General features: G+C 57.4%; 10 protein-coding genes across 10 annotated transcripts; 5 read left to right on the forward strand and 5 right to left on the reverse strand.

Annotated features, from left to right (window-relative positions):
* Positions 1 to 23: 23 nt before the first annotated feature.
* On the reverse strand, positions 24 to 583 carry NGA_0333700 (coiled-coil domain-containing protein 12; the record flags this gene model as incomplete). Its single annotated transcript, XM_005856055.1, has 2 exons — positions 24 to 491; positions 563 to 583. The coding sequence occupies 2 exons, from the start codon at positions 581 to 583 to the stop codon at positions 24 to 26; spliced, it is 489 nt and encodes a 162-aa protein (XP_005856117.1).
* A 495-nt stretch (positions 584 to 1,078) lies between these two features.
* Positions 1,079 to 1,844, forward strand: PEX3 (peroxin-3; the record flags this gene model as incomplete). Its single annotated transcript, XM_005856047.1, has 3 exons — positions 1,079 to 1,260; positions 1,369 to 1,785; positions 1,829 to 1,844. Exons 1-3 carry the CDS (start codon positions 1,091 to 1,093, stop codon positions 1,842 to 1,844), a joined length of 603 nt encoding a protein of 200 aa, XP_005856109.1. The 5' UTR covers positions 1,079 to 1,090.
* Positions 1,845 to 2,825: 981 nt separating this feature from the next.
* Positions 2,826 to 4,722, forward strand: SARS (seryl-tRNA synthetase). Its single transcript, XM_005856044.1, has 3 exons — positions 2,826 to 2,988; positions 3,102 to 3,354; positions 3,426 to 4,722. The coding sequence occupies exons 1-3, from the start codon at positions 2,887 to 2,889 to the stop codon at positions 4,667 to 4,669; spliced, it is 1,599 nt and encodes a 532-aa protein (XP_005856106.1). The 5' UTR covers positions 2,826 to 2,886; the 3' UTR covers positions 4,670 to 4,722.
* Positions 4,723 to 4,783: 61 nt separating this feature from the next.
* On the reverse strand, positions 4,784 to 8,415 carry NGA_0333900 (rrna (guanine-n -)-methyltransferase; the record flags this gene model as incomplete). Its single annotated transcript, XM_005856057.1, has 3 exons — positions 4,784 to 5,583; positions 5,788 to 5,872; positions 6,089 to 8,415. 3 exons carry the CDS (start codon positions 8,413 to 8,415, stop codon positions 4,828 to 4,830), a joined length of 3,168 nt encoding a protein of 1,055 aa, XP_005856119.1. The 3' UTR covers positions 4,784 to 4,827.
* A 130-nt stretch (positions 8,416 to 8,545) lies between these two features.
* NGA_0331800 (uncharacterized protein) lies at positions 8,546 to 10,077 on the forward strand. The gene is made up of 2 exons (XM_005856036.1): positions 8,546 to 8,882; positions 8,962 to 10,077. Exons 1-2 carry the CDS (start codon positions 8,584 to 8,586, stop codon positions 9,974 to 9,976), a joined length of 1,314 nt encoding a protein of 437 aa, XP_005856098.1. The 5' UTR covers positions 8,546 to 8,583; the 3' UTR covers positions 9,977 to 10,077.
* Positions 10,076 to 13,759, reverse strand: NGA_0333600 (glycoside hydrolase family 8). Its single transcript, XM_005856054.1, has 3 exons — positions 12,717 to 13,759; positions 12,427 to 12,611; positions 10,076 to 12,230 (listed from the first exon to the last, which is right to left on the reverse strand). The coding sequence occupies exons 1-3, from the start codon at positions 13,673 to 13,675 to the stop codon at positions 11,083 to 11,085; spliced, it is 2,292 nt and encodes a 763-aa protein (XP_005856116.1). The 5' UTR covers positions 13,676 to 13,759; the 3' UTR covers positions 10,076 to 11,082.
* Positions 13,760 to 14,916: 1,157 nt separating this feature from the next.
* Positions 14,917 to 16,699, reverse strand: BUB3 (cell cycle arrest protein BUB3). Its single transcript, XM_005856058.1, has 5 exons — positions 16,356 to 16,699; positions 16,073 to 16,204; positions 15,780 to 15,905; positions 15,520 to 15,602; positions 14,917 to 15,395 (listed from the first exon to the last, which is right to left on the reverse strand). Exons 1-5 carry the CDS (start codon positions 16,595 to 16,597, stop codon positions 14,995 to 14,997), a joined length of 984 nt encoding a protein of 327 aa, XP_005856120.1. The 5' UTR covers positions 16,598 to 16,699; the 3' UTR covers positions 14,917 to 14,994.
* A 429-nt stretch (positions 16,700 to 17,128) lies between these two features.
* Positions 17,129 to 18,403, forward strand: UBE2N (ubiquitin-conjugating enzyme E2 N). Its single transcript, XM_005856040.1, has 5 exons — positions 17,129 to 17,268; positions 17,364 to 17,391; positions 17,479 to 17,565; positions 17,693 to 17,883; positions 17,958 to 18,403. The coding sequence occupies exons 1-5, from the start codon at positions 17,236 to 17,238 to the stop codon at positions 18,072 to 18,074; spliced, it is 456 nt and encodes a 151-aa protein (XP_005856102.1). The 5' UTR covers positions 17,129 to 17,235; the 3' UTR covers positions 18,075 to 18,403.
* Positions 18,404 to 18,579: 176 nt separating this feature from the next.
* On the reverse strand, positions 18,580 to 20,358 carry NGA_0333410 (uncharacterized protein; the record flags this gene model as incomplete). Its single annotated transcript, XM_005856052.1, has 2 exons — positions 20,301 to 20,358; positions 18,580 to 20,061 (listed from the first exon to the last, which is right to left on the reverse strand). Exons 1-2 carry the CDS (start codon positions 20,343 to 20,345, stop codon positions 18,580 to 18,582), a joined length of 1,527 nt encoding a protein of 508 aa, XP_005856114.1. The 5' UTR covers positions 20,346 to 20,358.
* A 187-nt stretch (positions 20,359 to 20,545) lies between these two features.
* SF3B4 (splicing factor 3B subunit 4) lies at positions 20,546 to 21,449 on the forward strand (the record flags this gene model as incomplete). The annotated part of the gene is made up of 1 exon (XM_005856035.2): positions 20,546 to 21,449. A coding segment is annotated over one exon (904 nt), but the record flags the coding sequence as incomplete, so codon positions are not given.

The following is a 21,449-nucleotide window of genomic DNA, read 5'->3' on the forward strand; positions in this document are numbered from 1 at the left end:
ATTTGCTTGTGGCCGGAGCCATGTTACTCGTCGCCCTCTTTACTCATGTCGTCATCATTCTCACTTGTGCTTCCCTCCTCCGCCTCCTGCGCCAGCTTTTCTTGAAGAATCTCTATTATGGCTTTCTGTGTCAAACGGTTCAGCTTTGCAAGCTTCTTGGCCACGTCGCGCTTCAGATCCCAGTTCGCCTTCCGTGGCGCGACTTTAAGTTGACCCCCGCTCCCGTGCTCCGCTTCATGTCGTTTCAACTCCCGTTGTATGGCGTCTTCTTCGTCTTTCTTCACATCTTCTGCTTTCTTGGGCTGCTCTTCCCCCTGATTATTTTCTGCATGCGCTGGCGGCGGCCGCACTTCATTCGGGCGGGGCACGCCTGCAGCACTGTCCTCCACGCTCTTCGCTCCTGTCGGGACAAGCCCGCTCCCTGTTGATGTCGCAGTTGACAGACTGACAAGCGATGCATCGGCAGGTCTGTAGTTGCGGAACTTCAATGGCTGTTTGTGTGTGTGGTTGATAGGTTGTCAGCTCCGCCTGGGATGAGTAATCGGGGATGTATGGCGCTTACTTTCTTCGATGTTGTCGCCATGATGGAGCAGTAATAAGCCGGCGCCGTTCGATTGAAAGATGTCCTGTGACCTGTGCTGCATAAATTGATATATTGAGGGGGATGGTGTGCTGAAAAAGGACAACGAACTTGCCTGACTAGAAAAATGCGTCCAGGCAACACGCGTATCATTTTGACTCTTGAGCTATCAAAGAGAGCACAGAGACCCTAAGTTCGGAAAATGTCACATCTCCCACCCTCATTTCGAGCACGGACCAGGCGGGATGGGAACAAAAAAATTCTTTTAACCCCAATGCTTGACTTTTACCGACTCTGAGTGGTCAAATTGTTGTCCTTTCGGGGACGCTGTCACGGCGGGGCCACGCGGTGGCGGAGGAGTTGGGGAGGGTAGCCTCCCCGTGGCATTTCCCAGTCGAGACGCGTCAAGTGTCGCACTCAGCCGTAGGGCGCCCTCTCTCTCATCTCACATCGTTCCCTGCTTCTACTCTTGGACCTGTGTGCACGGCCATCACCGGTAGTTATCCCAAGATGGGTCGGCTGCAGCAAGTCTACCATTTCCTGAAGAGGAACCGACGCGCCATCGGCCTGATAGCGGGGGCGTCCGCGGCGGGTTTTGCGGCGTGGCGGATCAAGAGAGTCCTCGATGATTACAAGCGCATAATCAGGGAGCATGACCTGGCACGCTTGGACCAGCACCGGTATGTGGCACATCTGGGGGAAATCCTTGTAGTATGGGTCAGGGAAAAAGCCCACCATTCGCAAACTGACTTCCTGCACTGTCTCATTGACAAACCTATCAACCGCAGTCTACAGATGCACATGTTACGCTCCCGAGGTGAATGTGTCCCTGCTCTCCTGAATTTCATGCAAACACTGCGTAAGCGCGTCTATGAAATCGTAGACGTGACGTCGCCGGTGAAGGCGCTCAAGGCGGGGCGGGGGGGTTTGAGCAAGCAGGAGGAGCAGGCTCTCTGGCACCAGGTGAAAGTGTCGGGGTTCTCACGGTTCTTCTTGGCCTACTACGGCTTCAATCTGCTGAATGTGATGCTCCGGGTCCAGGTGCACATCTTAGGACGGTACGCTTTCGAGGCCTCGCGGCAGGAAATGCTGCAGGCGGCGCAGAGGGACCAGGAGGAGGGGCAAGGACCACGCGGCGAATTCTGCAGCTTGGGCGATGCTGGCTATGCAGCGACAGGATCATCTTCGTTCGGCTCGGACGACAGGTGCAGATTGCTGTCTCTGGTGTATGAGCATTTTCTTGGGGAGGGCTTGCGGCGCCTGAAGGAGGCGGTGGAGGTGGCCGTCCGCGAGGAGCTCGGGGCCTGGTCCGTGCACGCCAAGATCCACGTGGACTACGCCGAGCTACACGACGCCTTGATGCGCATCCGCCGGCGCCTGGAGGGCCCGCGTGGCGTGCTCCTGGCCGAGTCTCCTCTGCTCCAGTACGTGCTGGACGCGGCCTCTCAGGCGGAGGATCTGGGACCGCCGGGCAGCAGGCTGCACGAGATGGTGAATGAGACGTGGGATGCCTTTGAAAGCCCCAGCTTTAAGCTGGCCGTGGAGGACTGTCTAGATGTCACATTTCGCGTTTTTCTGGAGGACCTCTTCCGTTCCCTCTACGCCTCGCCCCCGTCAGCCTCGAGGTCCGCGCGGCCGGGGGCTGATGAGAAGGAGCGCCCTCTGGGGGAGGGCATTGGGGAAGGTCCAGTGGCTGAAAGGTCGACGGAGGAGGAAGGATCGGAAGAGGCGAGAGACTCGGACGCCGACAGGGCGGGGGCAGAAGAGAGTAAGCCTCTAGATCCCCCTCTGGCGAAGCTGATCCCGCACATGAAGAACGCTGCCACGAAGGTTTTTAATGGTGACCCGCAAAACAACGAGTATATTCGTATCACAGCACAAAACCGGAGCGTCAATCTCTTGTGTTCCTCCTTCTTCACAATTGAGACGTCTTTTGACTGACGAAACAGGGGGTGGGGAGGTTAGAACTGACATTGTCGGTAGTGATAACAAAAATATGTAATTTAGTCATCCGTAAATTTCCTTAAAAGAAGAATCGCGAAACGATAAGTCAATGGAAATATGCAGTCATTTTTTTGGCACACGCAACCAAAGATGTTGGCTACATCGCTTCAGACAGTTCCATCGCATCGAAGGTGGAGGACAGCTCCAGCCGTTGAAGTAGAGTCCTGACTTTTTTCTTGTATTTCATTCAAACCTTATTGGCACTCATTAACGGTTTTTTTGTGACAATTTCTGATCGATTAGACGGAGGCGGTACTAAAGCCCAGGTGAGGCTGGGCTGAGCGTGGTAGGCGACGAAAGGGATGTTGCTGGAGTGCTTTACCAAGATACGATTGAGCCTCACTTTTGTGTTAGCCACAATCATGCTTCTGCTGGCAATCCGGTCACTCCGTGCATTTCACGCGGTACGTATTTGCAACCATATAAGACATCCAAATGTGTTTGTTGATGTCCAATACGGAATGGAAGATTGCCTGGTCAATGACGTCTTAAAACATTATGTCCTGGCGTACTACAGAAGCCACAGACAAGCTTCGGTAAGATAAAAAATCCATTATGTCGGGTGAGCGCTCCTTCCTCGTCTTACGAACAGCGTGGGCGACGGGATGTGGGTCTCCATGGGGCCGTGCGGATGGCGTCAGGACGGCCCTCGTCTGGTGGGAAGACCCTGGACGTCAAGCTCGTCACAGAGGAGCCAGACCTGGTCTTGGCCCACCTGGAGGCACGCCGCGCCTCGGATGAGCAAGCGTCTAGCGTTTCAGATATTGCAGGTACGATATCATTCGTGTCAAGTCGAGTCGAGCCTTTATGTCAGCTCACAGTCCAGATACCATGCATCCAGATTTGTATCTGCGACGAAAAGAGCTGGTTAAAGAGCAACAGGGCGCTCTCACGCAGCGCAAGTCGTTATCGGCAGAGATCGGGAAGCTAATGCGGGAAAAGCAGGACGCAGAGGCGGCGAAGCTGAAGACGCAAGTGGAGTACGCAAACAGCGTGGCATCCACGGCGGAGGAGCAGCTGCATCAACTAGAGCGGGAGATGGACTCGCTCATGTTACAGATGCCCAACCTCTTGGACGACCGCGTCCCGGACGGCGACGACGAGCTCAACAACGAGGTGGTCCTAGAATGGGGCGTGGAGAGGCGCAAGGTGGGCGAGAGGTACCTCTGGCACGACGACATCGCCGCTAAGCTCGGGGGGTACGACCCGGCGGCCGCCGCGAGGCTTTCAGGGGCCCGCTTCAGTATCTTGAGCGGTCCGCTGGCTCGCCTGGAACGCGCCATCGTCCAGTTCTTCCTAGACCAGCACACGGCCGAGAACGGGTACCGGGAGGTGTCGGTGCCCTACATCGTCAGCCGCTCCACTCTGACGGGCACGGGGCAGCTCCCCAAGTTCGAGGAGGACCTGTTCGCAGTGAACCACCAGGTGAACGGGGAGGACGCCTTCTTGATACCCACGGCCGAGGTGCCCATCACCAACCTGCACCGGGACGAGATCCTGGAGGCCACACAGCTTCCCCTCAGCTACGTGGGCCTCACCCCCTGTTTCCGCGCTGAGGCCGGCTCCTATGGCCGAGACACCAAGGGGTTGCTTCGGCAGCATCAGTTCCACAAGGTCGAGCTGGTCAAGATCACCACGCCCGAGCAAAGCGACGCCGAGCACGAGGCCCTGACACGGGATGCGGAGGAGTGCCTCCGGCTCTTGGAGCTGCCTTACAGAAAGGTACGCCTGTGCTCGGGGGACATCGGCTTCGCGGCCGCCCACTGCTACGACCTGGAGGTATGGCTGCCCGCCCAACAGACTTACCGGGAGATCGCTTCCTGTTCCAATTGCCGAGACTTTCAGGCCCGGCGCATGGCCTTGCGGTATCGGCCAGCCCCCTTGGGAGCAGCCAAAGAAGCGGGGAAAGGGAAGAAAAGCACGGTGCTCTGCCACACGATCAACGGCTCGGGTCTGGCCGTTGGGCGGACGCTTGTGGCTATCCTGGAGAATTATCAGGAGGAAGACGGCTCCGTCAGGTTGCCTGAGGTGCTAGTACCCTACATGGGAGGGACGACAAAGCTGGAGCCCGTAGCGAAGAAGTGAGAGGGCCGCGGGCATCTGGGGGAGCAAGAGGGAACACGAGGGTGGGATCGGGGGGGAGACGCGCAGAGTGGATTCTGAAAGCAAAGAAAAGCACCGAGACTTATTGATACGAGCTACAATGCCAAACACTTTTTCCTCGCTCGTCTGTGTCTTTTCCGTTATCTCGCCCACTTGGGCTTATGCTTTTGTTGCCTCGCTCTGTACAAACCCTTGCGCCCGGCCTTCTTGGTCTCCTGAATCGCCAAGAACTTTTTCTTTGAGTACCTCCGAACACCACGGTCTGCCAGAATCTCATCCACAAAAGTGCGCTTTCGGTCTCGCCGCGGCATGCGAGCGTGCATGGGATCCATCCGGCCCTCGATGACGGTACCCACCTGAAAATCTGGAGCCAGCCCCTCCAGCCCCTTGTAGAAACGCTTCGGGTCCATGTAGTTGCGCATCAACAGCATTTTCGCGTCTTGTTTTCTCTCCTTATCCCTTTCGTACACGCCTTGAGTGGTCTTCATCCCTGTTATACCCCCCCCGGCACCCTTTCTGTGAAGAACTGCACCAGAGTTGACCTTTCTCGGCATGTGTGCAGCTGTATCGGCCTTCAGCTGAAGGGAAGATTGTTTTGACGCGGCGACTTGCTTGGCGTTCGGGACTACCATAGCCTTCTGTGTTTTGCCAAGTTTTTCAAATTGAAAATAGGACGGTGTCGGGAGACCAGTCTCAAAGCGCATATTGCCCAGTCGTGACGCGCCCTGCACGAGCCTCCGTTGCTGCGGCAATAGGGCATGGGAAGGTGTAGCGTCCAATAAGATCATACCGTTGCCGCTGTCTTCTTCTGACTCATCATCATGAATGGGTTTCTTGCCCATCTGTGCATCTGCTCGATCTCCCGGCGAACTGTTTTCAACGGATTTGTTTATTGCCTGTGGGGAAGAAGGATGGCGATGAAAAAATGCAATACGCTTACTCATGTTGTGTTTCCCTATGACTTCTGTAGAAAGCGTCGTATCTATCTTCTGAAATGTACAATCATGACGAAGCTGAAACACAATTCGCATTTGCTTTGTTGTTGCATTGCTCTCGCCCTCTGCCATCAATATCTTGCCTCGATGTACACCACCACTTACCTCCTCAGGCGGCTTGCCGTCCTGTCGCTGCTTTACAAGTTTTGGCTTTCGTTTCTTGAACACCATTTCTTCCACAGCTGGACGACTGAGTGCGTCATGTATGGAAAATATGGTGGGATGTTTTGAGAAATCAAGCAGGGATGCGTGCTCTCTTACACAGACAAGGCAAGGAAGCAATGAGCGTCCGGACTGCGGGGAGGTTATGTTACGTTGCGATTTTTTCGTTGGAATGTTTGCGTCACAAACAACATGTGAGGTACTTTTCGATACACAGGAGGGGTTTTAGCAAGATTTCAATCACTAAGTTTCCCGCGCACACTCTAGCATCGTCATGAGACCACCCAGCAAGGGCTTCTGTGACATCACACGTAGACCGGCCTGACGAGCGAGACTTGCCACGTCCTGATTGTAAACACAACCCTTACCACCGTAACGCGCGACTATACCGGCCGTCACGTCTTGGTATGCGGCCACAGGTAGCAAATTACTGCGACTGTTTTCCAGGAGCAACACTCTTCCCGATTCAGCCTTGCACACGCGCGCCATTTCCTTCAAGGCTTGGGCAGGGTCCAGGTACACACAGAGGGAAAATGTATCGCAGACACAATCAAAACTTTCATCGGCAAAGTCCATCTTGGCCACATCCATTTCACGGAAGCGAACGGCGTCGGGCCCCAGGTTCAGGAAAGCCGCCTTGGACCGGGCCTCGCGCAGCATGCCAGGACTCAGGTCGATGGCGTCGAGGGAGACGGTGGGCGCGCTCCCGGAACCAAACTCGTAGAAAGGAAGGTTCAAGCCCGTGCCAACTCCGCACTCCAAAACATGCCCGCGGGCTCGCCCGATCAACTCCTTACGCGCGGCGTCGAGGCCCAGGAAGCGGGCAGCGTCCCCCCCGTCCAAGCCGTCGTAGGAGGATGCGTACTCGTCATAGGCTCCCTTCAGCGACTGGCTTGCCGTCACAGACGACGAGGGGACATCGAAGACGTTTCGGGCAAGCGCTGGAGACGACGACCGTTGGCATCCAAGCAGGAGCCCCACTGCCAGCGTGGTGAGAGAGGAGCCCGCCCCCGAGAGCGCCTGAGCGCGCGAGGCCCTGACTGGGGCGATGCCCGGCCTAGCGAGCCTTTGCGGTGGGGGGGGCGTCACGGACAGCCTGGTGGAGGTCGCTCGCAGGGGTGTCTGAGTGTCATCCGCCCTCTCCGACGGACCTGTCGCCTGCGACGCGGGCCCCCCGCGGAGGCTTGCAGCCCGGCCCTCCGACTCCCCGCCCGCGAGGCGAGGGGGAAGGACCTGGTATTGCAGCAGCCGTAGACTCATGCCCGCCTGGTCGATCGGGATCTTTCGCTTGGCTTTCATCCGCAAGGTGCGCGTCACGTCCGGGTTCCCTGAGAGCAGGAAGGCTTCCGCCCCCCCGGCCTCGCGCTTCAGGAAGCGGCCCAGAGCCTCCCAGCTCTCCCTCGCCCCCTCGTTCAGCCGCAGGTCCCAGGGCGGGTTGCACACCACCAAGTTCGGCTTCCGCGCCACCGAGCCGTCCAGACGATGATCCGACGCGTCCTGGCTGCTGAAGATGATGTCGTGGAAGACGCCCGCCGAGCCCGCGTCCCGCTTGGCCAGCTCCACGGCCGCCGGGTGCCAGTCGTTACCCAGGATAGGGAGCGGGGCGCGCTCCAGCTCCTGCGCCTTGGCCTCGCGGACGAGCCGCCGGAGTAGGGCTAGGTCCGTGTCCGGCCACCGCGCCGGCGTCAGGACCGCCAGATCCCCCTCCCGCTTCAGGCGCGTGAGGCCGGGCGCCAGCCTCCTCGCCATGAGCGCGGCCTCGATGGCCAGAGTCCCGGACCCGCACATGGGGTCCATCAGCACGTGCCTTTCCGGGTCGTAGCCGGCCAGCATCAAGACGGCCGCCGCCGTGGTCTCGCGCAGGGAGGACTTGTGCATTTGCTGCCTGTACCCGCGTTTGTGCAGAGAGCCCGGCCCGCTCAAGCTCCGGTACAGCCAAGCCTCGTCCCGCTGCAAAAAGAGAACAAGGGGCAAGACGGGGTCCTTCGCGTCCACGCTGGGACGCCGGCCGCCCGACCGCTCGCGAAAGGAATCGACCAGGGCGTTTTTGACCGTCAGGGAGGAGAAGTGGGTGTGTGCGATGTCTGTCGCCACCTCCCCCCCACCCAGGACGCAACTCACGGCAACGCTATCCTCCACGCTCATCGCTTCGAGCCATGCAATGCGCCGCACCATATCGTACAGGTCCTTTCGATTACAAATCCCTCGCTGCCGCACCATGAGCTGCCACACTCCGTTTGCGGTACGGCTCCAAAGCAGGGCGCGGTAGGCCGCCTCCTCCGTACCCAGAAACGCACATCCCCGCTTCTGGACTTCCACCTCTGCGGCACCAATTTGCGTTGACAACAATTCTTGACCCAGTACCGTCGCAAGCCCGCCCGAACACGGGGCAAAGTAGTGCTTCAGAGGTGGGTGGCCTGAAAAAGCCTGAGCCCGGTCAAAGAGGGCGAGGGGGAGCAGGGAGGCTAAGAGGGCCTTTATCGGCCTCCAGGGCCCCCGAAATTGATATGGCGGCATACAGAAATTGCGCAAGGCCTCCCCACAGCCCTCGCCTCCTGCACGGGTAAACATGTTTCATTTGTTAGGTTTGCCGAGCGCCTGGCGCTGTGTTGAAGATGGAATGGGCGACATCGCTCTGTTCCACGACCCCGCAACCCCTGTGTGCCTTCACACGCTGACGCCTGACGTGCCATAGTATTGCACAGGGCGCCTGTGACCTTAAAAGACAAGGAGTCACACATGTGCGGATCGATCCCACAAACAAAGAGGAGCAGGAGCCCCAATTTAATCGTAATCAAGACGGCTTCCATCTTTACCTTCATCGCTGTGATGACGGGCGCACCTGGTGCGGCCAGGAGTACTGCAGCATTTGTGCAACATCATGGCCGCATGTCCAAAAATTGGAGGATGTCAAGGAGTGTAGCTAGGACAATGACGTCAAGCTCTACGCGTGGAAGAGGAGCCTCCCAGGAGGATGGAGGAAGTGAGGGCCCGGACGAGCGGGTCAGTCTGGCCCCCATGATGGAGTACACCGACAGGTAGGCGCGCGTTCACTCGTAGGATGGAACGTCTCGTTTGCTTTGAAGCCACAGCTAAGATTCCTATCCAACGTTACAGACATCTTCGGTTCTTGCTGCGCCTCCTCTCCAAGCGCATGGTTTTGTACACGGAGATGATTACCGCACCTACCCTGTACCACAACGAGGAAAGCCGCGACCGCTTTCTGCGCTTCAACAGCCCGGCCGAGCACCCCGTGGTGCTCCAACTTGGTGGTTCTGATCCTGAACAGCTGGCAGAAGCCAGCCGCCTCGCCTCTCCCTACAAGTATAACGCGATGAACCTGAACTGCGGATGCCCGAGTGAGAGGGTCTCTGGCAAGGGCTGCTTCGGGGCCGCTTTGATGCGCGAGCCCGAGCGCGTCGCAGAGCTTTGTACGGCCATGAGCGAGGGAAGCCAGGGCAAGATTCCTGTCACGGTGAAGTGCAGGATAGGGGTTGATGACGACGACAGCTACGAGCAGCTCGCACGTTTCGTGGAGACCGTCTCGGGCGCGTCGCCAGTTCGCCACTTTTTGGTGCACGCCCGGAAGGCGATCCTGGGCGGGCTCTCCCCTGATCAGAATCGGAAGGTCCCTCCCCTGAAGTACCCCTTCGTCTACCGGCTGAGTCGGGAATTCCCGCACCTCCGCTTCACCCTCAATGGCGGGGTGCTCTCCTACGAGGACGTGGCCGAGCACCTGCGGGAGGGAGTGCACGGCGTCATGATCGGGCGCGCCGTCGTTGCCCGTCCCTTCTACTGGAGCGATGTGGACGCACGCGTGTTCGGGTCAGCGGATGGGAACCCGGGTCTGACGAGGAGGGAGGTTCTGGACAGGTATGGGGCCTACGCGCAGGAGGAGGAAGCGAGGGGGGGGCCCAGGATGCGTCGCTTGCTCATTAAGCCTGTGCACAATTTATTCGCGGGGGAGCCGATGGGGAAGCGCTTCCGCGCAACGTTAGACCAAGCCTTGCTGGAGCCGTCTCTGGATGTTCGGCAGGTGCTAGAGCGAGCCACTGCCGTGATGCCAGCGGCCCTTCTGGAGGTGCCACCGGGATCGGCGGCCATCCCTGCTCCCGAGGCTGTCAGACATTAGGACGTAAATACATTCGGGCGGGGACGGAGGGATTGTCGAGAAGTTCATAGAGCAAAGATGTTTTATACGAGAACGATATCAAAGTACCAGACGCGTGCATCTTCCCTCGCATGCAGTTTTATGTTTTTTTAATCACCTTCATAGACAATTGACTGACGGGGGAAGGAGTGGACACAATTACTTGCTACATTTGACAAGGTCCACGTCCTGAAAGCTGCTCGTTTGCGCATATCTGCTTCTCACACACGGGCTCCCCTTACCTATTTAGGCTGTCACAGGAAATTATAACCGCTTTCGTGCACATAGGGTCTTCAAGTGGGAGTAGGAGCCCTCTCTTCTGGACAAATTTTCACTTTTTAGACACTCTTGCTTCTACTTGACCATGGATAGTCTCCGCCCCTTCCCTAGCAGGCCTTAGAGCCTGGTAAGTTGGGCCGCAGTCGAGTGTTTGAGATGGCGATAGCCTTCTTCGTCGAAAACGCACATGGAAATTACTCGGGCACACGCACTGTCGTCATTGCTGTCACCCTCTTTATCCATGCTTCCGCGCCTTTTCAACTCCCGCGAGACCTCTTCTGACTTTAATCGTTCTCGCATCAGCGACTCGTGCGTGTATGCTCCGCACTTTTCCGTCCTGGCTGGTACTGCGTAGATTTACGGATACTTTAGTGTATTTTTATTTCCTGTGTGCAACGTACAAATGTACGCCTGCCTCGGGCGGCGGGCATTAGAGTCGTGGATATGACAACATCCACTCTGTCAACAGCAACCCCCCTCGGCCGCGCCTTCTTTGAATCTATGCGTCAGGACGCACACACACATCAAAATTGAGAAGGCTCTTCTCCTATTCGATCCGAGGTACCCTCCCACAAGGGACCAAATCACATGCTCCCTTATTATTTGCATTTTCGCGAGCATTTTCCAGCCTAGATCTTTGCTCTTTAAATTCTTACATTGTCCTAATAATCATATGCAAACAAAAAGACCCACGGGCGGGAGAGCGATTTATGCATCGAGTCACCACGGCCTCGAGTACAAAGGCCTACACCCATCTGATGTGTCAGCTCATACACGTATCGTCATCCTCCCGTTGTGGATGCTTTCATTCAATACAGACTCCGGTAGCGGCCTGAAACCTGCAGCAAAGAGAGGAAGACAAGCATGCCGTTATAGTACCGCCATTGGTTCCTGGGGATAGCCGCGTTCCATAATTCCGCCACAAAGGCCGAAGCCACGTTCCTATCCGTTGCCGCCAGAGAGGCGACGGCATTCACGGCCACCAGACCTACGGAGTGGCTCTTCAAGAGGGCCGTTCCGTTGAGGGCGTAGGTGGAGGGGTAGTCCTGGATGCCCTGCCGGATCAGAAATGCCTGCAAAGTGTCGGCTTCGCGTTGCTGCCAGGCGTCGCGCCGCCACCAGGACCAGTCAACAGCCACGTTGGCCACAACCCTCCAGGCGTCCCACTGGAAATTAGAGTGTCCCGCCAAGTCCTTGACACCGACGCCCTCGTAGTCCGTGTAGTCGGCCGAAAGGCCTGTGTGTTGGTCCACGGCCTTATGGAGCAGTCGCCGAGAGCGCTCAGCCGCCTGCAAATAGAAGGAAGCCAGCTGGTACTGGCCGCGATCGTTAAGAAATCTCGCCCAGACCTCGTAAAAGTGCGGAAGGTGGTAGGAGGGGTTCGTGATGACTGGTCGCACGGGGTTGAGCGTGACCTCGCCGTGCTTGGTGAACATGCCTCGCCTCGGGTCCCCCATGCCCAGGAGAAGCGCCACCGCCTCCTTCTCGTAGTCGTACCGGCCCTGAGACATCCACCGGTTGTTCGCGAAAATGAGAGCCGTCGCGATCCACTCCTCGGCGTCCGGGGCGGGCGTCCCGTCGAGCTTCCGGCCCGCCAAGGAGCACTTCCACGCAAAGAAGCCCTTGTACCGCCCTGTCACGTGGCGCATGTAACGCGAGGCCCAGGACCAGAGGGCGTCGAAAGTTTCTCTCCTGTCGTACTGCACCGCCACCATCATACCGTAGGACATGGCCTCGCTCGTCACCCACCCGCTCTCCGTGTTGAGCACGTAGCCGAGCTTGTCGCCCTCGGGCGTCTCACCCACCGGGACGTAGATGGCCTCCGTGCTCACATCGCCTTCGAAAAGAAAGCGCCAGGTATCCTGTAGCTTTTTCTCCACCTCTGCGTCCGACTTGTGCAGCATTTCGGCGAATAGGTTCCGGTAGAGACCGCCCTCGGCCGCGCCCAGCATGGGCCCTGTGGAGGGGGGGGGGGTATTTTCTTGAACGAGTGGGGGGGGCTCTGTTCAACGCGCCGTGGCAAGGGAAAACAGAAATCAGCCCCATTTGGGGGTAAGAGGAAAGGCCAAAGAGATGCGATAAGAAAGAGGGGTGAGATCTACTTGAAAGGCAGGCCCCGGCCCGAGAGAGGGGCCGAGGACGATCAGCCTTACCTATGTGACCCTCGGGAGGACTGAATGTCAGTGGTTCGCCCCTCACGTTCTTCTGCTTATTCAGTCGAATGGGTAAATGCACGGCTGCCAGGATGACGCAGAGAGCGAGGCCGGCCAGGAGGATGACGGAGGAGAGGACGCGCACGGGGTAGGACCTGAGAATGCGGTGGGAGCAGTGGAACAGGCTGGCAGCACCAAAGGGGGACAACGCCATGAGTGGACTAGCTGGCTTCATTTCTCAGCCCCCCTTTTCGACGCGCTCTCCCAAAGAGCTATTCCTCCCATTTTACCTGAGGGCGGGCATGACCAGGTAGTAGCCGAAGGTCACCAGCGCGTTCACTGCAGAACCCTCCTCGTCCTCCTCCTCTCCTCCTTCCAAATCCTCCTTGAAGTGACCCACATCGTTTAAGGAGGGAAGGTGACTGCGCGACTCTCCCGATCCGATGCCTATCATCACCTGTGACCCGTCGCCCCTCATCAATCTCTTCGTCCCTCCCATGGACACCGCCTGCCACGCCCCGGTCATCTCATCCACCCTCGTCCCACTCCCCTCCCACGCTCTTCCACGCATGCGGTCGGCCTGATGTGCCGCTGCGATGGCTGCGTGGGATGGCTTCGATGAAGTGTCCCCAAGGCGCCCGGGCACCGACCCGGACCGCTGTACGGGGGCAAAGCCCTCGCTGGACGGCACTTGCAGGTGCTCCAGCCGCTGCTGAGACTTCTGGCCGATGGCATCGGCGCGGAGAAGGCTCTTGGCCTGAGGAGAGCGGGCTCGGAGGGTAGAGGAGCGGCTGGCCGGCCGAGGCACCGTCGGGGAGCCTCGCGAGGAAGGGCGTGGTGACGCCCCCATGCTCGCTAGGCTGCCGCCGCTCGATTCGGCCTTCATGCTGTTGCGCGAATTCTTGGGATGTATTTTTTGAAGTGATCTGCGGCTTCCGCTGAGCAGCTGCTGGCTTCCTTCCTCGTGGCCGAAGCGATTGAAAAGAAATGAGAAGGGAGACCCCGACGGTCGCCGGTGGCTTTCCCTTCCTTCCTCGTCGTCCAGGCCCTCGTGGTCCTCACCAATGCCATCCTCACTGCCAATGCTTTCCATTTCAGGACTTTCATTAAAACGGACAGCGTTTACGATGGACCGCGTCTCTTCGTCCTCCTCCCACACATATTGGTCATAGCCATCGTCCCCTACATGCTGCGAAGGTGGAGGCGGGGACCCCTGTGGCTGCTGCGACGATGACGATCTCCAAAACATGCCGCTTTGGCAGGACAATAATAATAATGTTGTCACGCCTCTTCGAATGACCAACGTCGTCACTCGCTGCAGCCTGTGGGTTGCATGTGGTAGTGGTGGGCGAGGAGCGAGGGACCCAGAGGGATCGTGAGGTGCATAGCCAATATAGTTGCCATTATCACACGATCGTGACAAGAACACATGTCAACCGTGTCCAACTCCCCGCGGCATTTATACTGGATTGCGGAATACCATCACAAATAAACACTTTGAATTTGAGGACTGATCGCCTCTCCCGTGGTGCTTCAACCGCGTGATGGGTGTTGGTATGGCATCACCACTTGGCAACCGACGAGAAAAATGGCGAGAATTCAGTAACGCACACTTGGTCCCCTCCTTCCGAATCGACGAAAATAGTTGGTGAACCAGTAATGGTTTGAACGTGCTGTGTTGTCCAGAGGTTTGAATCCGTGGTCAAAGGCATTAAAAGCTGGGGTCTTTGGGCAAGTTGAATTTGAGGCTAGGACAGGCTTTGACATGACTTTCAACGTCCACTCCTTTGCTTTAGGCGGGGTACCCTTCAAAAGCTTTCAATACACGCGCAACTTCTTTCTGCTTCGTGTTCTCCTAAAATGTATTTCGCGGTTCTTATCCACGTACATGACCGGGTTTACCTACCAGGCGGCGGCTTCTCCTGACAATCAATTTCAAGTTCTTTATCATACGCTCCGCTTCATCTCACGTTCCGATCCACCCGCACGGAACCAGGTCAACACGGGTTTCTGTGTCTCTAGTCATATGATGTCAAGCCGGCATCTTTTTGTTTCTGCTCTTAGAAAGTGAAGCGTGGAGCCCTTGTCCATATAAACCAGGTTTTCTTGATGATCTTTCCTTTTAGCTGTTCTCTCATTCCTACCCACGCATACCTTCTGCACAATTATCCCTTCAAAGCCACATCATAAGAGGGCTCCCACGACCTCAGCCTACCAGACTAAATTCCGATACTTTTTACGGGATGAACCGTGCCCTCACAACCGTAGCACCGGTGCATGCGTGCAATTAGGGCAACAACTTTCGAACCTGGCTTTGTTTACTGCTTGATTGTTCCATTCAGAAGCAAGTGTGAATTGGGTACGGGCTAGATGCGTGATACCTTACCAGAAGCTTCTGCAAGCTCCAAGGCCGCTGAATCTAACAAAATGATCGGCACATGGGAATCACAGACTATCACCCTATCCCTTGCGCAAGCGTAACGAATTAAATGTTTAACGAAGAGACAAAAGTTATTTCTTCTGGACGGTATGTTATGAATGTTTGCATTACATGTAAAGCCACTCATCTCATGCCCCTGCTTTTACTTTTCGTTTAACTTCCCCCTCCAAGGGGCATCGTAAATATACGGCATCGGGCGGATGCTCTTTTTCGCCCTCCTCATAGGTGTAAGAAGCGGCTATTGCCATGAGGGAGCCGTCAAAATTGTAGGAGAGGGCCGCGATGCTAGTCTTGTAGGGACCCAAGTGCGCCAGCCTTTTTTTGTTTTGTCCATCCCAGGTATAGACCATGGCGTCGCATCCCCCCGTGGCGAACGTGCCGTGCGTGGGATGGAAGGCGACGGCGTTGACAGGGTAGACGAGGTCATCTTGCCGGTGGCACTTGAACGCGTACCTCTGAGCCTGCACCTCGGTTGAAAGATCGAAGTACTCGACCGCCACGCGGCCTTCGACCGAGGCCAGCACGTATCCTGTGAGGCCCGACGGGGGGTGAGAGAGCATGCTGCCCATGAGCGACGGGACTGCTCGCAGCCTCGAGTGGATTGGAGCTAGCATACGGTCACATAGGAGGCGTTTCGGAGGAGAGGAGCTTACCGCTGTGGTCCGGGGCGATACGAATGCAACGAGTCTGATGCTTTAGGGAGGACTCGCGACGGTCGTCCGGCGCGCTAAGTTTTCTGGGTGTTTAAAAAGGTAGAGCATGCGTGAGGCGCGCGAGTGCTGTTGAAGGCCCCCGAATCCCGCAGGTGGCGACACGCACCAAGAAGAGACCCGCTCAATGCTCAGGCACCCACATGATCATGGCCACGGACACTCTTGTGCCCCGATCCCCGCGCTCTGCCCTCTACCCTCACCTGACGTCGTAGATGAGTACGGACCGATCCGAGGTCCCCACCACTAGCCGCTGGCCTGACACCGCCAGCGTGAACACCTTCTCCGACGGCGGCAGACTCTGCGCCCTTCCTTGGCTGCGCGGGTCCCTGCGTACGTGGTGGATGGGTGTCAGAAAGGAGCGGGAGAGCGTGCGTGCGCTTTGTCCGAGGGAGACTCCGTGGCAACGGCTGAGGGTACGACTCCACTGGCCATCTCCGTCCTACTTCCAAGTCCTTCTTTCGTTTCTCTTATCCATTTCCTTCCCGCCTCTCACCAAATGTGCACATTGCCATCCCATCCGCCGGTTACCAAAGCCCCCAGCTCCCTCGAGAATTCCATGCAGCTCACTTCCCCGGCATGGCTGCCGATATTCAGGCCAGGGTCCTCTGGCTGGTTCAAATAAATCCTACGGCACAATTCGTATGACGGCAAATTAATTCAAAGGATACCGGTATGCGCGTACTCTGAATAGATAAAGATTGGGGATAGACAAGATAGAACGGGCTTGGCCTCGATCTCCGAGCCTCCTCCCACTCTTGCGAAGTCACGGAACTTACTTGCGAACAGCCCTGTCCAGTCCGCCCGAAAATCCTGTGTGATCGTCCTGCACTGTGCAATCCAGGACGGCAGCATGATTCTGCCAGATGCCCTTGGCTACATTTGATGATGTATCGTACAAACGTGCGGTCTTGTCCCAGGACGAGACCAACAACAGGTTGGAGCTGCTGGGGGAAAATGCGAGCGAGGAAATGCCATCTTGCGGAGGGTTGTCAAGTAGTCGCTCACTGCCCGGTTCCATGGCGCAAGATATTAGACGGCTGATAAGAAACGCCGGGGATCAGCGCAATAGATTACCGGACTGGGGCGGCAGAGCCGTCCGGCACTCCCTGTGCAGGAAGCTACTAGCAGTAGGGAGGGGAAGTAGGGAGGCCGTCGGCCGGAATGATGTGGATAATTATACACATTAATCGACCATGTCGGCAGTTTTGTTGTACAATCTGACAAAGGTGGCATTTAGGCAGGCAAATCCGTGACCCCGTGAGCCAGAGCGCCTCATGGCTGTGGCAGGCCTCGCCTCGACCAAGTCGAAGGGAAGGAGGGGGCTCTGACGGCTAGTCATCGCCAGCCGAAAAGCCTCAGGAGCTTCGGGAACGGGGGCTTTGAGCACACGGGTCCACGCTCGCAGGATGGTACGGCTGTGTTTATCTCCCAACAATTCATCTAGCGCATTCTGCAATGTGGCGGGGTGTCAAATGTGGGATGGATGGCCGCAAGGCCCTCCCTCTCTCGGGTGGGCCCAGGTGCTAACTGCGACGCCATACTTTTCCTCACAACAGGGCCTACGCCGGGGAATCTGGCAGCCTATTAGATCAGCCGGTAGAGGAGTGAGGAGGCACGCTGAGAATTCCCTGTCCCAGGCAAGGTCCCGGCTCAAATATGTCTGCGACGTTGCCTCGACGGATCGTGAAGGTGAGATTGAGGGTCGACAAGGAGGGCCGCTTAAACCTCTGGCGTCTCATTTACCTAATTCTCGACGCAAATGCCAAACGCCTCTGTACATTTAGGAAACTCAAAGACTGATTTCTGAGCCAGGTACGATAAGGGGCAGTTTCCCGCTTTCTGAGGTTGCCTTCAATAACCTTATTTTCTCATGATTATCCACACGATTTTTGCTGCCAGTGCCTGGAATCAGCGCGACACCCTACGAAGACAATTTCCGCTATTTCAACGTCGTGATCGAGGGCCCTGAATCATCTCCCTATCAGCGTAAGTAGGGTCCGATGCATTGTGCATCGGATAGGGTAAAGAGCAGTAAAGAGTTCTGTCTGTATCTCGGAGTCTTCTCGAAGAGCTCTGATCACTTGGGTCCCGCCTTTCCCTCTCGCCGTTATAGAGGGCATTTTCAAGTTAGAGCTATTTCTCCCCGCGGACTACCCGATGGCTCCCCCCAAGGTGCGCTTCCTGACCAAGATGTATCATCCGAACATCGACAAACTCGGCCGCATCTGCCTCGACATCCTCAAGGACAAGTGGTCCCCCGCCCTGCAGATCCGCACCGTTCTCCTTTCTATCCAGGCTCTTCTGGTAAGTAGTGGACGGCAGGTAGAAGGAGATGGCCGTCAGGACCTTACAGGGCTCGTCCACCTCCCGCCCCCCAGTCCTGCCCCAACCCGGAGGACCCCCTCAACAACCAGGTGGCGGAGCTCTGGAAGGCGGACGAGGACCGGGCCATCGCCAACGCGAAGGAGTGGACTCGTCTGTACGCGACCAAGTGACAAGCTTGTCGCTGAGAAATGGGCGGCGCAACAGCGAGAGGGTGAAGGTGGTGGAGACGAGCGGCGGGGGCAGTGGGGCTGTTTGGACAGGCAGGGGAGGCGGACACGAGCACTATGATACATAGCCGTGAATGTGACATAGCGACAAGATGACGGACCGTCTAGTGCCAGTGGTGGGTTGTGAAACAGCGACGCGTTGGGGGGCTGCTAGGGTCTACCTAGGTGCGGACTCGGAACTGCCCCGGAAGTTTTCATGCCTACTCACACGACTAGGAAAGGAAGAACAATGTGCTTTATGTGACACGAAGAAATGGCGCGGATCAGGACGAGCTAGAGCTCAGCAGGCTTCTCATCCACAAGCCAAGCTCGCTTTGCCTTCGTCTGGATTTCATGTACTCTACAATGCACATGCGGGTAGTCTCTCCTTATCGACATGAGACGGTTCCTCGCGGTCTTCCCGCCCTAACGACAGGCAGTGGGCATGCAGCCTCGTTATCATGTTGCCCTACTCCCCTCCCTCCCCCGGCGCCTGGCCGCCTTCCCCCCCCTGACCGTCCCTGCGCCCCCGCACGGCGCTCTTCTCGCTCAGGTATTCGACCGTTCCCGACACCTCCCTCCGCTCGTACTGGAGGAAGTCGTCCACTGCCTGGCGTAGCCCGGGGTGCACAAGGTGGTGCATGGAGTGCACGTGTACGGGCTCAAACCCCCGCATGAATTTGAAGTCGGAGTTACCCGCCCCTGGCTCCATGGCGGCCAGCCCGGCCTCGATGCAGTACTCGATCGACTTGTAGTAGCAGGTTTCGAAATGCAGATTTTTGATGTCCTCTGGTGCGACACAGCCCCAGTAGCGGCCGTAGAAGCGCTTGTCGTTGCTGATGACGTTGAAGGTCCCGGCCACGACCTCGCCGCCCGCGTCCCTGGCCAGCACCAGGCAGAGGGGCTCCCGGAACTTGTCCTTGAGGAGGCGAAAAAAGGCCTCGTTCAGGTACTGCCTGCCGTAGAAGAGCTTGTCGATGGTGCTCACGTAGAGCTTGAAGATCAGGTCCGAGTCGAAGTAAGAGTCCGGGATGTCGCGGCCGCGGAGCACCTGCAGGGTCAGGCCGGCGTCCTCGTAGATGCTGCGCCGCTCCTTCTTGATCTTGATGCGGCGCTTGCTCCGGAAGGCACTCAGGTACTCATCAAAGCTACTGTATGGCAGTCCATCCTTGTCTTTGTTCCTGTTCACCCAGTGGAACTGCATGGAGGTCCGGTGCAGGTAGGGGGGCTGGGCCTCCTGTAAGGCTCCGATCTCCTCCTCCTCGCAGAAGTTGACGTGCACGGAGGAGAAGCCGTTGCTCTTCGCCAGGTCCTGAAGGAAGCCGCCCACCATCCTGCGTATCTCTCGCTGCATGGGTTGCGACAGGCCTCTCTTGAGCAGGAGGCGGGCGCCGGACGCGGGCGTGAACGGGACGGCCACCAGGACCTTGGGGTAGTAGTCCAGGCCCGAGCGGTAGGCCGCGCTCGCCCACTCGTTGTCAAATATAAACTCGCCCATGCTGTGAGTCTTGATATATACAGGCGCGGCCGCCACCAGCTCGCCCGGATCGTCGGACTCGGCAACCTCCCCGCCCCGGCCTGTGACCATGCGGATGGTCAGGTGGCAGGGGTTCCATCCTGTGGCCGGCACTGCGCATCCCGAGGCCTCCAGGCAATCAAACCACTCATGCTGCAAGAAGGGGGAGTCCTCAAAGCGCAACAAAGAGTTCCACTCCTCTGCCTGAATCTGGGATATGTTTGTGTGCGTCTTCACTGTCAGAAAATACTGGGTTTCGCGTTCCATCGTAGCCGCCTCCTTTTCGCTGCTGCCGCCAGTGCTAGTGACCATCATAGAAAAGGAATCGCGCCTCCTCGACAGCATCGAGGAGTGAGGGTCAAAAGAAAGATGCCGCTGCTGAACAGCCTGAATGTGGGGGCAGACGTGCCAGAAGAAAGCATGCAGGTTGATGACCTGAGGCGGCAAGTGAAGGATATTGGTGGGATTAGGAAAGAATCTTGCTTTAAAATGGAGTAGATCATCGTGGTGGCCTTTGACGGTTCTACAAGGAAAACGGAAGATGTCTCATTACTTGACTTTTATGTGGTTTCTCGAAAATTTTGTCATCGGATAAATCGAGCAGCGCAATGGATCTAACATGGAACAAAAGGGAAAGAGCAGAGAAATAGGCCCTTGAAAAAGCTATGACTCACCTGCAAGAACCCCAATGTGGTGAGCAAGCATCTTGACCACGGCATCACTGCCTGTTTTCGAATGTAGGGAATCAGGAAGTGGGATGGAGGGACTGCTGACTCGGTGCGTGCGATAGTGCTGGGCGACAAGCAGCGAGGGGTCTCTGAGGGGAGAGTCCGAGCAGCGAGACCTCTTGTCCTCCAGGCCGTGCACACCACAGCTAACGAGGCCACATCCGCCATCACACCACGCACATCCTCCAGGGATGGCTTCTGGTGCGATTGAACAGCGGAATCAGGATGCCACGGTGTATTGCGGCGGTCTGGACGAGAAAGTGACGGAGGATTTGCTCTGGGAACTGATGCAGAATGTAGGGCCCGTGGTACACGTACATATGCCCCGAGACAAGGTAACGGGCATGCACCAGTGCTTCGGCTTCGTTGAGTTCCGCTCAGAAGAGGACGCCGACTACGCCGTGAAGATCATGAACATGGTGCGCATGTACGGGAAGCCTCTGCGGGTGAATAAGGCCTCTCAGGACAGGAAGACGGTGGACGTGGGGGCCAACCTCTTCATTGGAAATTTGGCGGCCGAGGTGGACGAGAAGGATCTCTACGACACATTTTCAGCTTTTGGAGGTATCACGCAGCCACCTAAAGTGATGTTTGATCCCGACACAGGGCACACGAAGGGTTTCGGCTTCGTCTCCTTTGACAGCTTCGAGGCGGCGGACTACGCGATCGAGTGCATGAACGGAGCATATTTGGGCGGACGCCCAATCTGCGTTCAGTACGCCTACAAGAAGGACAGTAAGGGCGAGCGGCACGGCTCCCAAGCAGAGCGCCTGCTCGCAGCCTCCAACCAGCAGGCAGTCCGCTTCAAGGCCCACACCCTCTTCGCCACTGGGCCCGGGCAGATCGGAACGGGCATGGGCGCCCCCCCTCCGCCTCCCTCCAACACAGGGGCGGGCCAACCTCAGCACCAGCAACAGCAGTATTTTCCCCCGCCGCCTCCATTCGGGATGCAGGGCAGCATTCCCCCGCCTCCCCCTCCGCCTCCCCCCGGCTACGGTCACCATCAGCAATACTACGCGCCGCCCCCACCTCCGCCGCCTCCGCCCGCCATGGGCATGTACCAACCCCAGCAATATGGAAACGCTGGCCCCCCTC

This window comes from Nannochloropsis gaditana (genome assembly GCF_000240725.1).
Source record: "Nannochloropsis gaditana CCMP526 unplaced genomic scaffold scaffold049, whole genome shotgun sequence".
Classification (NCBI taxonomy): domain Eukaryota; class Eustigmatophyceae; order Eustigmatales; family Monodopsidaceae; genus Microchloropsis; species Microchloropsis gaditana.

Coding starts and splice junctions, on each gene's coding strand:
- SARS (XM_005856044.1), top strand. CDS start 2,887: ATGTTGCTGGAGTGCTTTACCAAGATACGATTGAGCCTCACTTTTGTG. Junction 2,989..3,101: donor CACTCCGTGCATTTCACGCG/GTACGTATTTGC, acceptor GGCGTACTACAG/AAGCCACAGACAAGCTTCGG. Junction 3,355..3,425: donor TAGCGTTTCAGATATTGCAG/GTACGATATCAT, acceptor CCATGCATCCAG/ATTTGTATCTGCGACGAAAA.
- NGA_0331800 (XM_005856036.1), top strand. CDS start 8,584: ATGTGCGGATCGATCCCACAAACAAAGAGGAGCAGGAGCCCCAATTTA. Junction 8,883..8,961: donor ATGATGGAGTACACCGACAG/GTAGGCGCGCGT, acceptor CCAACGTTACAG/ACATCTTCGGTTCTTGCTGC.
- NGA_0333600 (XM_005856054.1), bottom strand. CDS start 13,675: ATGTTTTGGAGATCGTCATCGTCGCAGCAGCCACAGGGGTCCCCGCCT. Junction 12,612..12,716: donor CTGGTCATGCCCGCCCTCAG/GTAAAATGGGAG, acceptor TGGTGCTGCCAG/CCTGTTCCACTGCTCCCACC. Junction 12,231..12,426: donor TCCTCCCGAGGGTCACATAG/GTAAGGCTGATC, acceptor CCCCCTCCACAG/GGCCCATGCTGGGCGCGGCC.
- BUB3 (XM_005856058.1), bottom strand. CDS start 16,597: ATGGAACCGGGCAGTGAGCGACTACTTGACAACCCTCCGCAAGATGGC. Junction 15,906..16,072: donor GATGGCAATGTGCACATTTG/GTGAGAGGCGGG, acceptor CCACGTACGCAG/GGACCCGCGCAGCCAAGGAA. Junction 15,396..15,519: donor TATCGCCCCGGACCACAGCG/GTAAGCTCCTCT, acceptor CGGGCCTCACAG/GATACGTGCTGGCCTCGGTC.
- UBE2N (XM_005856040.1), top strand. CDS start 17,236: ATGTCTGCGACGTTGCCTCGACGGATCGTGAAG. Junction 17,269..17,363: donor TGCCTCGACGGATCGTGAAG/GTGAGATTGAGG, acceptor CTGTACATTTAG/GAAACTCAAAGACTGATTTC. Junction 17,884..17,957: donor TTTCTATCCAGGCTCTTCTG/GTAAGTAGTGGA, acceptor CCCGCCCCCCAG/TCCTGCCCCAACCCGGAGGA.